This window comes from Cucurbita pepo, chromosome 1 (genome assembly GCF_057944985.1).
Source record: "Cucurbita pepo subsp. pepo isolate OVF chromosome 1, ASM5794498v1, whole genome shotgun sequence".
Lineage (NCBI taxonomy): Eukaryota > Viridiplantae > Streptophyta > Magnoliopsida > Cucurbitales > Cucurbitaceae > Cucurbita > Cucurbita pepo.
In genome coordinates this window covers 132,107-145,957 of record NC_141798.1, presented here as the reverse complement: position 1 = coordinate 145,957, position 13,851 = coordinate 132,107, and the positions used below count along the sequence as shown (strand labels likewise).

The window sequence follows — 13,851 nt, the reverse complement described above, 5'->3', positions numbered from 1 at the left end:
AAGATGTTGTCGCTTACTTATTTATATATTTAATGCGCTCAACTTTATTTAATTAAATTAATTTAATTTAATTAATTTAGAAGATTATGAGGAGGAGGAGGAGGATAAATTGAAACTCCATTATTAGTTGAAGAAAAGTAGTGCATCACATCACATTCTATTATGACCAATGATTCAATTGTGATAAGGTCGGAGCCCCCAAAAGACCAATCATCTATGTATATATATATGAATAAAGTAGGGCAATATAAAGGCAAGGCAAGGCAAGGCAACCCCCCATTGTTCTGAAACAAGGAACCTACCTAAGGCTGAATTATTATGAGCAAGTCCAAAATGGGCGACCCCGACAACAGTAATAATAATAATAGCAATAGCAATAGCAATAGCAATGCCAGGAGTGGTCCGGCGGCGGAGCACTGTGTGGACATAGTTCATCCCGTGGTTCCCCCTCCGCACAGAAGCGGGTTGCAGAGGCTAGGCAACCGGCTGAAGGAGACGTTTTTCCCCGATGACCCTCTTCGGCAGTTCAAAGGGCAGTCTCCGGCGAGGAAATGGGTGATCGGGGCTCAGTATATTTTCCCGATTCTTGAATGGGGGCCTCATTATAATCTCAGGCTCTTCAAATCTGATGTTGTCGCTGGCCTCACCATTGCAAGCTTGGCCATCCCTCAGGTGTGAGTTTGGATCGAGATTAATTATAAGCTGGATTGATTATAAGGTTATTTTTGTTTTGTTTTGTTATGTTCTGTTTTCAGGGTATTAGCTACGCTAAGCTTGCTAATCTGCCTCCCATTGTTGGGCTTTGTGAGTGTTTTCTTTTCTCTTCTTTGTGTTTGTTTCCATCACATGTTTGTTGCAAGTAGAGATTTGAAGCATTTATTTGTGGTTAAATTTTAATGGAAGATTCAAGCTTTGTTCCACCACTGGTGTATGCTGTTCTTGGAAGCTCAAGAGACCTGGCGGTTGGGCCTGTATCAATAGCATCGCTAATACTGGGATCCATGCTGAGGCAAGAAGTGTCCCCCCTCAAACATCCCATACTCTTTCTCCAACTCGCCTTCACCTCCACCTTCTTCGCCGGCCTCTTCCAGGCCTCCCTCGGCTTCCTAAGGTCATAATACACATATGGGCTTCTTAATTAATCCAATTATTGTTATTATTAAAAAAAAAAAAAAAAAAAAAAAAATCTACTACTTTTCTTTTCTTGGCATGCATGCAGACTTGGGTTCATAATCGATTTTCTGTCCAAGGCGACTTTGATTGGGTTCATGGCGGGGGCGGCCATTATTGTGTCTCTGCAGCAGCTTAAAGGCTTGCTTGGAATTACCCATTTCACCAAACAGATGGGTTTGCTTCCTGTTTTGACCTCAGTTTTTCATCACACTCACGAGGTATAACTCTTTTTTTTCTTTTTTTCTTTTTTCTTTTTTTAAAAAAAGAATATAAGAGAACGCAGACATGGGTAGAGACAACAAACATATGTACATGGATCACATGTAAAAGCTTAACACTGATTCTTTTGGTAATCACGTTAATTATTAGAGATTAATTATTAGAAATAAATTTAAAATCTCCGACCGCAAAAAAAAAAAAAAAAAAAAAAGCAAAAAGAAGAATTAAATAAACAATAATGAAAAAGTTGGTGACCTTTTGTTTTGTTTTGTTTTGTTTTGTTTTGTTTGTTGGTATTTGTGTGCAGTGGTCGTGGCAGACTATACTGATGGGCTTTTGTTTCCTTCTCTTCCTTCTAATCACAAGACACATTGTACTTTTCTCTCTCCTCTTTTCTTCTCTCCTCCTCCCATTATTTAACAATAACTTCAAATTAAAATAATTACATACAGAGCATAAGAAAGCCGAAGCTGTTCTGGATATCAGCCGGAGCTCCTCTAGTGTCTGTCATTCTTTCAACCATATTGGTGTTTGCATTCAAGGCCGATGGCCATGGCATCAGCACAGTAAGTTGGAGTTCAGAAAACTTAATTGGGAAATTGTGTCTTAGAATAATAATGATGGGCAATTGGGGAATTGTTTCAGATTGGGAAATTGCAACAAGGCTTGAACCCACCTTCATGGAACATGCTCCGTTTCCAACACTCCCATCTCCCCCTTGTTATTAAGACTGGCCTCGTCACCGGCATCATCTCGCTCACGGTCTGCACCTTACAACATTCGCTTCCCGCAATCATTGTTTCATTTTCGCCTTCCCTTAAATATATATACACATATATGCAGGAAGGAATAGCCGTGGGTCGGACATTTGCAGCTATAAAAGACTACCGCGTGGACGGCAACAAGGAAATGATCGCCATCGGCCTCATGAACGTCCTCGGCTCTTTCACTTCTTGCTATGTCACCACAGGTTTGTTTTATCCCTAAATCTCCACTTTGTTTTCTTTAATGCAATGGAATCGAATCGACTCAGGTGGTGCATTTCATTTGTAGGCGCCTTCTCCAGGTCCGCGGTGAACCATAACGCGGGGGCCAAAACCGCCGTGTCTAACATCATAATGTCCGTCACAATAATGGTCACGCTCCTGTTTCTGATGCCTCTGTTTCAGTACACGCCCAATCTGGTGCTGGCCGCCATCATCGTCACCGCCGTCATTGGCCTCATCGACGTCCCCGCCGCCTACGCCATTTGGAAGGTGGATAAGTTCGACTTTGTTGTCATGCTCTGTGCCTTCTTCGGCGTCATTCTCATCTCTGTTCAACACGGTCTCGCCATTGCTGTAACTTCTCCTCTTAAAACTCACTCACTTGTGTTAGTAATACAAAAATAAAATTGATATCTATCTAAAAATCCATTTGGGGTCTGGATGATCGATCAGGTTGGCATATCCATTTTCAAAATCATCCTGCAAATCACAAGGCCAAAAACAGTGATGTTGGGGAACATACCTGGAACAGACATATACAGAAACCTTCACCATTACAAGGATGCAATGAGCGTCCGAGGTTTCCTCATCTTGGGCATTGAAGCTCCAATCAACTTTGCCAACGCTACATATCTCAACGAAAGGTTCTTCTTATAACCCCTCACATTCAAATCCTATGTTAAGGAAGGAAGGAAGGAAGCCTAAATATATATAATACTCATCTCTCCATTTGGCCCTTTGGTTTGTGAAGGATTTTGAGATGGATAGAAGAGTATGAAGCTGAGGATGACGTGAAGAAGGAGGGCGGTGGCCTGCAGTTTGTTGTTTTAGAATTGTCAGGTGAGCTAAGTAATTCTATTTTGTGTTGAAGAATATGGAGGTGGATGATGTAAAGTTAAATTGTAAATTGTTGTTGCAGCCGTGAGTGGTATAGACACCAGTGGAGTCCTGCTCTTCAAGGATCTAAGAAGAGCATTGGAAAAGAAGGATGTTGAGGCAAGTACCTTCACTACTTCATCTCGGTCACTACTTTCGATAATATAACTTCTCATCCATTCATACAGCTTGTGTTGGTGAATCCATTGGGTGAAGTGTTGGAAAAGTTGCAAAAAGCAGATGAAAATGGAGAGATTTTGAGGCCAAATAATGTGTACTTGACAGTGGGAGAGGCGGTTGCTTCGCTATCAGCAACAATGAAGGGACAATGCTCAACTACTATATAGGAACCAATCAATCACGATTACTCTCTTTTATTTGTGTCGCCTTTGCTATACTTTCAAATAGCTAGGTACAACACAACAACAATACCATAACCTGAATGTTTGTGTTTTCCTCTCCACGTCCAAATGGGTATAAAAGAAAAAAAAAAAAAGGTTTTATATTTTTTCCTAATTAGAATTTATAATATATGATAAGGATTATTGATAGAAGATAAAATTAATTAGTGATTGCAAATGGGAGGTTTGTGAAGAAAGAAATGAACTATTATTATTATTAGTATCTATTTTCCCGCATGCACATTACCCCCAACCATTCATTATTCCTGCGTTGAACGCTTCTTCATCCCGCAAACCCACAACTAAAATAGCAATTCCTTCCTTCAAAATTACATCCGAAACCCCCTCCCCTTTGCCGCCACTGCTGTCTCCTCGCCCAGATGATGAAGCTATGGCGCAGGACTGCCGGAGCAATCAAGGACCGAAACAGCATTTGGCTGGCCACCCTTTCACCCCGCACGCCCTACCGCCACCCCGACCTCGAGGCTGCCATCATCCGAGCCACCAGCCATGACGGTGCTAAAATAGACTACGCCAATGCCCGCCGCGTCTTTCAATGGATCCGAACCTCTCCCGTCTACCTCAAGCCTCTCGCCTTGGGCCTCTCCTCCCGTATGGAGAAGACACGAAGCTGGGTTGTCGCTCTAAAGGGTCTTATGCTCATCCATGGCGTTTTTTGTTGCCAAATTCCCTCCGTCCAGCGCATGGGCCGTCTGCCTTTCGATCTCTCTGCCTTCGAAGATGCCCATTCCAATTCATCCAAGACTTGGGGTTATAACGCCTTCGTCAGGAGCTATTACGCATATCTGGATCAGAAGTCCTCGCTTATTTCTTCTGAAGCCAAGAATGCGAAGAAAGGGTTGAAGCCGCTATTGTTGGATGAGTTGATTAAGCTTCAAACTTGGCAGTCCATGTTGGATATGTTGCTTCAAGTTCGACCCTTGGATGAGGATATGAAGGTGCGTTAAATTCTGTTGACTTCACCCCTTCTTCCAATTATGCCATATTAAACTATCAACCACCCAAAAATGTGGTAAATTAATCTTCTTCATTGATCACATTCTAACAGGGGGGCTTAGTTTTGGAGGCCATGAACAATCTCATCTTTGAGATTTTTGACGTTTACAGCCAAATCTGCAACGGAATTGCTCAAGTTCTGTTGAACATTTACGAGACACCAGCGAAACCCGAAGCATCATTGGCACTTCAAGTTGTCAAAAAAGCAGCAACTCACGTAGAAGATTTGACTCAATACTTTGAGATATGTAGAGAAATGGGTGTTTTGAATGCATCTCAGAGCCTAAAATTGGAGAAGATCCCAGAAGAAGATATCAAAGATCTTGAGAAAATTATCAATGGAAGCCTTAATTTAAAAGGGAAAGATAATGGAGGAGAGATGAGGAGCGAGCTTGGAAATGGATCAAAGAGGGGGTTGAAGACAGTGATTACAGACAAATGGGAGAGATTTGATGCAGATTGTTGTTCATCAACCACTTTACAAGCCCCTTTTGCAAGCTGTTCTTCTTCCCATTTGAGCCTTGTTTCTAAACCAGTACATAAACAAGACTTACCTGACCTGATCACTTTCTAGGCCTCTTGAAATTATCAGATATGTACATGCTTCGTCAGTTACCAGATAATTCCCTTTTACCAAAGAAAGGAGGAACTAAGTTGTGTATACTCTCTCTTTCTCTAATCTCTTTATATTAGTTCTTCCATTACTTTGAATGGATGTCATTGTATTTGTTGGTTAAGTTTTCAGATAATAATATTCCAACAGACATTTAGAGTGCCAATACTTCTACTCAAATGATATTTAAAGGCAACCTTGAAAACAAATACTCCTAGGGGCACTAGTGAGAGACAGACAATCTTCCGATGGATCAATGACAACCAATAACTTGAGATAATACTATTCAAGGGGGCATCGCGTAACTCATTTTATTCCTTGTGACGCTAGCAGTAAAAGCATGAGCGGTGTACCAAATTATCCAAAAATAATAATTTGATTAAAAAAATGAGAATGAAAAGGATGTGTAACGAGAAACAATCATGCTTCAGCTTGTTTTCTCCTTCAGCATTGCATCACAAAGCCTCACTGCATCCACATTATCTCTTACGTTATGTACTCTAGCTATGTTTGCACCACCGAGAACCCCTATGGTAACTGCAGCAACTGTAGCGGGATCTCGCTTCGTTGCAATCGGTTGCGAACATACTTCGCCGAGAAATTTCTTTCTCGAAGGTCCAATCAACATGGGAGCATGAGACAATCCCAAGCTTCTCCTTGCAATTTCTGCTCGAATCTTTGGTACGCCTCCTAGAATTTCCAGGTTTTGCTTTGTGTTCTTCGAGAATCCAATCCCAGGATCAACAATTATCCTCCAAGCTGGGATGCCTGATAATTCTGCATCTCTAATCCTAGAGTGTAGCTCAGAGGCAATTTCATTGCAAACATCATCATACTGTAAATTCTCATTGTTTTGCATTGTAGATGGATCTCCTCTCATGTGCATTGCAATATAAGGCACCTTAAGCTGAGCAACAACCCTGTGCATTTGAGGATCCAACTGGCCCGCTGATACGTCATTTACAATATGTGCCCCTCTCTTTACAGCTTCCAAAGCGACTTCTGAATAAAACGTATCCACTGATATGAGCTTTCCACTCATCTCTGGCATTCCTGTAACAGCTTCCAAAACGGGAACTAATCTATCCAATTCTTCTTCAACAGAAATCATAGGTGCCATGGGCCGTGTTGACTGAGCACCAATGTCAATCATATCAGCACCATCTGAAACCATCGAACGCACCTGAGAAACTGCAGCTTCAATAGGTTGAAACTTGCCACCATCGCTAAAACTGTCAGGTGTCAAATTAAGAACCCCCATGATGGAAGTCTTGCAGGACCAATCCCATAAGTTGTTTCCAATGGGCAAAACCCTTCTCATTCCTTCTTTACCAATAAGAGATTCACCACCCATTTTCTCCCATAACTCAAAAAGCCCGCCACGATCAGCAGCTAAAGAATGCCAGCAAGCAACATCATCGGTATCAACATCTGAACCCAGCAAATCAATCAAAGGAGCCAGCACAAACGGCCTTTCCCAGATTCTTTCATGAGGGACAGTGAGAGTATCTGAGTGTACTTTATATCTTCCATACAACAAGATATCTAAGTCAATCGGCCTCGGGCCGTAGCGTATACCAGCAGTACGACCCAGCTGTTTCTCTATGTTCTTAACTGCACTCAGTAGTTCATGTGGTCCAAGCTTTGTGACAGCTCTAACAGCGGAGTTGAGAAATTGAGGTTGATTAGTGACATAAGCAGGTGCTGTCTCATACAAACAAGCATGTCTTGTAATGTGTATCCCTGCCTTTTTCATCAACTGCAAAGCTTCGTTGAAATTCTGCAGTCTATCACCCACATTGCTTCCTAAAGCAATCACTATTTCTTGCTCTTGAGAACAAACTTCCAGCACTGCGTCTTGCGATGAATGAACGAACGAACTTTGCAATGCTACAATGTACAAATGGTTCATCAGCAACAAGCTGAGATGCTAATTCAAGCGGGAGGAGCTTTCTTTCACTACTTAAATTCTTAGTCTAAAAAAAAAGGGCTCAGCAGAATGTAGAACTTATCAAGAAGCCAGAGAAAAAAAATATTGTTTCTCCATAGTCATTTGGAGCATATTAACTATCCTTTTGCTGGATTTGAACAATTTTGACTACTGAATCATCATAATGACTGGACAGAGGAATCCAAAAACTAATAGTTACTTACTCCAACCCCTCACTCTATTTTGAAACCATTGTAATCCAAAAAAGTCGATCAAGCAAATACATGAGGTAAGCAGAAAAGAAAAAGGGGGGAACAGAAACGAATGTGCGTCTAACATTTGAACGAGAATCCAAAAACCAGAGTCTCAAAATTAGAGATGAACATACAGTACCTCCACCATATCTGAATCCTCGCCTGCTGATAATTGGATGCTTCAAAATGTTCATTTGCGAGAAGCCCAGAAAATGAAGCAAAAATTACGGTGTTCCAGTTCCAACAAGTTTATACGCCAGGAATTAGGGCAGCATCGGAAGAGGACGGGGGAATGTCTTTTATGCCCTTGAGCCCTTAATAAAAACGGTGAAGAATTCATCAAGGGTGGGGTTTAGTTGGTTGAAGGGAGTGGTTTAGTTGAACCAAACCGGTCCAACCAGTTTTCTTGTCTTGTTTCGATTTCCAAAGTTAATACCTCATGAGTCATCGTGACGTATGGATTTGGAGATAAAAATAGATTGAAATGAAACACAAAGTTTACCAAACTTTATATTAGTGAAAATAGATTGAAATTTATTAAGATGCACACTTCTTTGCTCAAAGGTTTAAACGTCTCAATTATGGTTTTAAATAATACATTACTAAGCCCACCTAACCCTTAAATACAAAATTAATAATAATAACTTAATTACAAAACTTGGTCAAACTAAAATGATTTTACAAAATCAAGGCTCGTCTTCAGAATATGGTGATAAAAAATATTTAAAAATAATTAATAATCATTATCTATGCCGGTCAAGTGTACCTCTTTTTTGATAGATCAATTATAAAAAAAAATTAAAATTAAACGTATTTAGTTTATGTTGGGTGATCTTGTATGAATGTTAAAAAAAAAAACAATGTGATTGAGGATAAAATATACTAAAAAACTGTCTTGGATGGTGGAGACCGTCTTCACTCTTCTAAATAAATTATGATAAATAGATAATGTGTACACGTAGCAAGTTGCTAGGAAGACTATCAAGTGACGAATGTATACTAGACATTAGAGGACAAATCTATATTCCAAGTTTTGGTCAGAATTTTAGGGCGAGGTGTTACAACATTAAAGAGAGAAAACTATGTGTAATGCATGCAACAACCACCTTTATTTATTTTTGTTTCTTATCATATAAGTTTAAACCAAATTTGTCTCCACGCAAATAAATTAAGAGAATTGGAAAGACGGAAGAACCAAAATCTACTTCATCTCTCAACTTTAAAACTCTTAAAACAAAAAATCATTTATTAACATTTATATCTTTGAACTCTTAACAACCTAAAGCTGATGCATTTTTTGGAATTTATTTATTTAAATAATTAATATATATATATATATTTTTTTTTTTTTTGTTATTGCTCTGTTGCCATACATGTTGTAATTTATTATTCAGATTTATATTTATATTTGTTTGGCGCTCCCCAAACAAAGAAATAATAAGATATTTTGTTAGTCCGTTCACGATAATACAAAATGAAAAACATCGGTTCTCACGGCTAACTGCCAGCCTATTATCCTACCTGTATAATGTAATATAATATTCTCAAACATAAAATAAACAAGTTTTAATGAATGATAATCTCACGTAAAGTAGGTAATCAACTAGAGTTTGCTTTGGTTGTCCTTTTAATAATTAACCAGAGTTAATGAAACCTAATAGAATAGTATTATAAATTTATATCATCATACTCAATCAAAGTCAACCCTCTTTTATACCTCATCAATGGTTATATGAAAATATTAATACAATCATGCCTTACATGTTTGAGTATAAAATGAGGTGAAGAGGAGGAGGCTTTCACAAAGCGTGGCTAGAAATGGCAACGGTTCCGATGGCAAGTTTGAGCAACGGGCAGTTGATTCCGGTGATGGGGATGGGGACAATGTCGGCAGCGGGACCAGAGGCGACGAGAACCGCCATCGTGGAGGCGATCCGGGCCGGGTATCGTCATTTCGACACGTCGTATTCGTACGGGACGGAGAAACCACTTGGGGAGGGGATCAGGGAGGCGTTGGAGGCTGGACTTATAAAGTCCAGAGACGAGCTGTTCATTACCTCCAAGCTGTCTTGTGGTTTTGCTGATCCGCCTGTTGTTGTGGATGGGATTAGGGGCAGCCTCAGGTAACAAATGATGCTCTCTGTTTCTTTGTGTTTATGCGGATGCATGCAAATAACTTGGGCGAAACAAAACAACAGGAACTTGGGATTGGAGTATGTGGACATGTATCTGATCCACATGCCATTGAAGCTGAATCCTCAAGTGCGTCGAATCCCAGTCGCAAAGGAGGACATTTTTGCGATGGATCTCAAAGGGGTTTGGGAGGGAATGGAAGAAGGCCAAAGGCTGGGCCTCACCAAAGCCATCGGCGTCAGCAATTTCTCTCCCAGAAGGCTTCAAGAACTGCTTTCCTTTGCCCAAATACCCCCAGTGATCAATCAAGTAACTCCTCCTTCCGTACCCTCTTAAACACGTATGTACATATAGTTATTTGATTGAAGGTTAAGTGAATAGGTGGAGATGAGCCCACTTTGGCATCAGAACAAACTAAGGGAGTTTTGTAAACAGAAAGGCATTCATATAACAGCCTATTCTCCTCTGGGTGCCGTCGGGACATTCTGGGGCCATAATAAAATTGTGGATTCTGATGTTATAGCTGAAATAGCCAAGCTTAAGGGGAAAACGAGTGCTCAGGTGAATGAAATTTATTATTATTTATTTATTTATTTATTTATTTCTTTATTTATTTTGTGTAATTAAATTATAGATTGCATTGAGATGGGTTTATGAGAAAGGGGTGAGCATAGTGGCAAAGAGCTTCGACAAGGAGAGAATGAGACAGAACATTGACATCTTTGACTGGTCGTTGACCGAGGAGGAATCGGCTAAGATCGATCAACTTCCTCAGCACAAAGCTGTTGTGTTCGCCAATATTTATGGGCCTCATGACGTGGTACTCGACCTTGACGCAGAGCTTTGAACTATATATTTTCTCCTACCTAATTTGTACTCAATCTATGGACTCTCTTCTCAATCTATCTTATAACCTCCTTTTCTTCTCTTCAAATCAAATTACCCAACATATTTAATTAAGAATCATGTCAATTATCATTAAGCTGAATTCACGACGATCGTCACATAAGTAAAAAGGATCAATTTACGATTCATAATCAAGAATTTCAATTAAAATACAAGTTTAAACCCTCTTGCCTCTTATTTTATTTATAAATTTACAAATAGTTATCATAACTCTTTTTTCGTTTTCTCCAACGTAGTTTGAATGATCTATTTGGCATTATAAGTTTTGAATGTTTTAAATTTTAGAATTAAAATAATCTTATAGTAATATAATAATATATGGAGAAATTAGAATGGTTGGTTTGGAATGCAGTTTTTGGTAGGTATTATTATATCACACTCCATTTGTGCGAATCTCCATTTCTTTACCTCTTTACGTCCAAATCTGTTTATGTATATTAAAGTGGGCAGACGGGGGAAGTCCCCTTGAGGCTTAAAACAACCAAACATGGCCGGCCGTGTCAAAAGTGCGAAACACAAGCTAAGTGGGTGCTCTGTTCTTTATCCATATCCTCTTCCACCTTTAATTATTATACCTTCTTTCTTTATCATCCCAAATCTCAACTCCCCATTTCTCATCTCAAAACCCACCCAAAACCCACCCAAAACCCCCCCTCCTCTTTTCTTAATTCATAAGAAACTAAAATCCCCCGCCCTCTCATAAATCCAACCCCTTCTCCACTTCATGTGTGACACTACTCGAACACAATGCTGGTGAGTCGCCCTCTTTCCCTGTTTAGAAAGTCGCCGAGCAGCCTGTCCATACCGCCAGGGGAGAGTCCGTTTTCGGGGCTTTTTGTGGTGAAAGATGAAGAAGCGGAGGCTGAAGATTCGTACTGTTGGGGGATTTGCAGGCGGAGGAGGATTAAGAAGCCGCCGTTTCCACAGGATAGAATTTTGACCATTCTTCATACCTCTTCTCAGTATCAACAAACTACTGACTCCACCAAAGTTTGGTTGCTCCCTGTTCTTGATCGCCCTCTTTCTTCTAATCGCTATTACATTATCAAAGCTGGAGGCAAGCATAAAGGGTGACTCACTCACTCACTCACTCACTCACTCACTCACTCACTCTGTTTTCCTTTTCTTTTCTCTCTGTACTTTTTATTCTTCTATCTATCTATCTATCTATCTTTCTTTCTTTTAGGAAAGCATTCAAATGCTCAAGAGAAGATGACATAACATCCTGTTGCTTTGGGGACGTTTTGAGCGACAACAGCCCATCCCCCTTCAACTTCAAAGACATCTACCAGCAGTTTCAGATACACCGCTACCACGGCGGTGGTTTCTTCGCTCAGGCCGTCGCTCCCGACGGCGTTCCGCCGAAGTTTCTGAGAACCAAAGGATGGAAACTTCGTTCTTCTTCATCCTCGAGTTTGAACCTTCCATTTGAGGAAGCTCTCGGCTTAGACTCCTGTCGTAGAGAGCTTCTTCCCGACTTTAACTTCCCCATCTTTACTGCTCGCTCTATCCCTGTGGTGGTCGGGAAATGGTAACCCTCTTCTTTCCTTCTCTGCTTTGATCCCTTGATTTCTGTTGGATTGATTATACAATATGATTCTTCAAATCTATGATCCCTGTATGATCAAATTTCAAATAGGTTCTGCCCGTTTGTTTTTGTGAGGGAGAACTCAATCAGCATAAAAACTCAAATGAAAGTGTCACCACTTTACTCGCTCACTCTAGAACAATGCTGGGAAGAGATATTCTCTTGTGAGAGCCCCAACAGTGAACCCAGCTCGGTCGTGACGGTCGCCGTGGACGTGGCTAGAGAGGTGGTGTTGGTGGCAGAGAGAGGAGCAGAGAGAGAGGAAGGAGATGAGCGTGGAAAAGGGGGGTTTGTTTGGTTCAAGGCTTCTAATCGTTTGGAGGGCGGAAGGAAGGGTATGAGCGTGGGACTAAGCGTGGCGGTGGTAGAGAAGATGAAATGGGTGCAAGAAGCGGGCGGTTGGGTGGGTGGGTTCGGCGACAACGGCGGAGAGAAAGTAGTGCGAGTGGAGAAAGTAGAAGAAATTAGAAGTGAGAGTGGGTGGAGAAGATTTAGCCTTTATATGTTGGTGGAGAGCTTTGTTCTTCGGAGATTGAATGGAGTTTTGGTTTGGAAATATAATTTCAGGCACACTCATACCCTTAGATGTAAATGGGAGTAGCAACTAAATATTCTTCATTTGTAACATAATATCTTAAAAAACATATGCTACTTCATTATCCAAACTTACTACTGCAATATGTTTAGATTTAAAATGTAATTTAGAGTCGAGTCTTTTGTATCTTTTAGATTTGAGTTAAATAATTTAGGAAGTATCCATGCATATCCAAGACAATTGTCCCAACTCGATGCAAATGCACCTACTTATGCATCTAGCCACCTACACATACCTCGTTTCAAATAAGTTTCAAATAGTGCCCTTACTCAAGTAGGTTAGCACAATAACTTTTACAAAGTCCCTCTAGCTTTGAGGATGGTTGGGAGAAAAATCCTACATCGGCTAACTAAGAGGTTGATTATAGGTTTATAAGTAAGATTGACTTTTGGGGAAACCAATAGCAAAATCACGAGAGTTTATACTTAAAGTGGAGCATATTACACCATTTTAGAGGTCTGTGATTTATAACGCACCAAAATGCCTATAAAACCTCTAAATACTAACCCATGCATGCCCTTCATAACCAACAACTCACCTTCTTCTACTAAGAAATAACCTCTAAATGGTCTAACTACTATTTTTGAAGTCATATTTTATTTATCTTGTAATTCTTTTGGATTTGTCTTTTTATGTTTTTTTTTTATATCATTATAAAAAAGTATAAGTTCGTTTATATTTGACTAATCAAGAACCTTGATCATTTTAATTGATTCATGTTGTTTGGTTCGGTTAAAGTGTGATTTATAACTTTCATAAATAAACGAAGATGTAATTTGGATAAGAATGCTTTTGATTAACTAAAAATATATGTATTATTCGTTCGTATATTATTGTAATAAATCTAAATTAAACCTAACTAGGTCCATTAAAAAATTAACTAGTATTAAACAGTTTTGTTGGTGTAACAGATAGAAAAATGTCGGTCTTGATTTTTCAACTAACCATTCATGTTCATCGAAATTTATGATGACTTCAGAACCTTTTCCATTTGAAGGAGGAGAAAAAAAAAAAAAAAAAGGTGAATGTTTGTGAAACCATGTTAAAGACTAAAAAGTAAAAATGAAGCGTTGAAACCTAAGGGCGTTATTTTATGAGATAATTTAACCTAAAATCTCTAGCTTTAACTTTTCATTCTAACTATTTAAAACATTTTCTCA

At 39.7% G+C, this 13,851-nt stretch overlaps 5 protein-coding genes across 7 annotated transcripts; 4 read left to right on the top strand and 1 right to left on the bottom strand.

Annotated features, from left to right (window-relative positions):
- The first annotated feature begins 255 nt into the window (after positions 1–255).
- On the top strand, positions 256–3,701 carry AST91 (sulfate transporter 91). Of its 3 annotated transcripts, none has more exons than XM_023680548.2 (13): positions 259–672; positions 756–804; positions 904–1,111; positions 1,220–1,391; positions 1,700–1,765; positions 1,845–1,958; positions 2,038–2,154; positions 2,236–2,362; positions 2,446–2,732; positions 2,832–3,022; positions 3,130–3,218; positions 3,298–3,374; positions 3,443–3,701. In XM_023680548.2, the coding sequence occupies exons 1-13, from the start codon at positions 319–321 to the stop codon at positions 3,599–3,601; spliced, it is 2,010 nt and encodes a 669-aa protein (XP_023536316.2). In that variant the 5' UTR covers positions 259–318; the 3' UTR covers positions 3,602–3,701. The 3 variants fall into 3 exon arrangements, 2 of the variants coding, with proteins under 2 accessions (XP_023536316.2, XP_086975928.1); XM_087119802.1 differs by having other exon boundaries at positions 601–672; positions 911–1,111; XR_002815555.2 differs by lacking the exon at positions 3,443–3,701 and having other exon boundaries at positions 256–672; positions 2,446–2,718; positions 3,298–3,347.
- A 153-nt stretch (positions 3,702–3,854) lies between these two features.
- On the top strand, positions 3,855–5,451 carry LOC111797540 (putative clathrin assembly protein At1g25240). The gene is made up of 2 exons (XM_023680577.2): positions 3,855–4,614; positions 4,725–5,451. The coding sequence occupies exons 1-2, from the start codon at positions 4,036–4,038 to the stop codon at positions 5,244–5,246; spliced, it is 1,101 nt and encodes a 366-aa protein (XP_023536345.2). The 5' UTR covers positions 3,855–4,035; the 3' UTR covers positions 5,247–5,451.
- Positions 5,452–5,534: 83 nt separating this feature from the next.
- Positions 5,535–7,769, bottom strand: LOC111797533 (folate synthesis bifunctional protein, mitochondrial). The gene is made up of 2 exons (XM_023680565.2): positions 7,609–7,769; positions 5,535–7,175 (listed from the first exon to the last, which is right to left on the bottom strand). Exons 1-2 carry the CDS (start codon positions 7,661–7,663, stop codon positions 5,713–5,715), a joined length of 1,518 nt encoding a protein of 505 aa, XP_023536333.2. The 5' UTR covers positions 7,664–7,769; the 3' UTR covers positions 5,535–5,712.
- Positions 7,770–9,177: 1,408 nt separating this feature from the next.
- LOC111776980 (D-galacturonate reductase) lies at positions 9,178–10,690 on the top strand. The gene is made up of 4 exons (XM_023656412.2): positions 9,178–9,592; positions 9,668–9,911; positions 9,984–10,163; positions 10,237–10,690. The coding sequence occupies exons 1-4, from the start codon at positions 9,288–9,290 to the stop codon at positions 10,447–10,449; spliced, it is 942 nt and encodes a 313-aa protein (XP_023512180.2). The 5' UTR covers positions 9,178–9,287; the 3' UTR covers positions 10,450–10,690.
- A 157-nt stretch (positions 10,691–10,847) lies between these two features.
- Positions 10,848–12,880, top strand: LOC111776971 (uncharacterized). Its single transcript, XM_023656403.2, has 3 exons — positions 10,848–11,578; positions 11,695–12,039; positions 12,148–12,880. Exons 1-3 carry the CDS (start codon positions 11,256–11,258, stop codon positions 12,695–12,697), a joined length of 1,218 nt encoding a protein of 405 aa, XP_023512171.1. The 5' UTR covers positions 10,848–11,255; the 3' UTR covers positions 12,698–12,880.
- The last annotated feature ends 971 nt before the right edge of the window (positions 12,881–13,851 follow it).

Bases quoted from the DNA above. Each gene is read 5' to 3' on its own strand.
- LOC111776980 (XM_023656412.2), top strand. From the start codon at position 9,288: ATGGCAACGGTTCCGATGGCAAGTTTGAGCAACGGGCAGTTGATTCCG. The intron at 9,593-9,667 runs GTAACAAATGAT...ACAAAACAACAG, and splicing joins GGGATTAGGGGCAGCCTCAG to GAACTTGGGATTGGAGTATG. The intron at 9,912-9,983 runs GTAACTCCTCCT...TTAAGTGAATAG, and splicing joins TACCCCCAGTGATCAATCAA to GTGGAGATGAGCCCACTTTG.
- LOC111776971 (XM_023656403.2), top strand. From the start codon at position 11,256: ATGCTGGTGAGTCGCCCTCTTTCCCTGTTTAGAAAGTCGCCGAGCAGC. The intron at 11,579-11,694 runs GTGACTCACTCA...TCTTTCTTTTAG, and splicing joins GCTGGAGGCAAGCATAAAGG to GAAAGCATTCAAATGCTCAA. The intron at 12,040-12,147 runs GTAACCCTCTTC...AATTTCAAATAG, and splicing joins CCTGTGGTGGTCGGGAAATG to GTTCTGCCCGTTTGTTTTTG.
- AST91 (XM_023680548.2), top strand. From the start codon at position 319: ATGAGCAAGTCCAAAATGGGCGACCCCGACAACAGTAATAATAATAAT. The intron at 2,733-2,831 runs GTAACTTCTCCT...ATGATCGATCAG, and splicing joins AACACGGTCTCGCCATTGCT to GTTGGCATATCCATTTTCAA. The intron at 3,375-3,442 runs GCAAGTACCTTC...CCATTCATACAG, and splicing joins TGGAAAAGAAGGATGTTGAG to CTTGTGTTGGTGAATCCATT.
- LOC111797540 (XM_023680577.2), top strand. From the start codon at position 4,036: ATGATGAAGCTATGGCGCAGGACTGCCGGAGCAATCAAGGACCGAAAC. The intron at 4,615-4,724 runs GTGCGTTAAATT...ACATTCTAACAG, and splicing joins CCTTGGATGAGGATATGAAG to GGGGGCTTAGTTTTGGAGGC.
- LOC111797533 (XM_023680565.2), bottom strand. From the start codon at position 7,663: ATGAACATTTTGAAGCATCCAATTATCAGCAGGCGAGGATTCAGATAT. The intron at 7,176-7,608 runs GTACTGTATGTT...TGTACATTGTAG, and splicing joins AGGATTCAGATATGGTGGAG to CATTGCAAAGTTCGTTCGTT.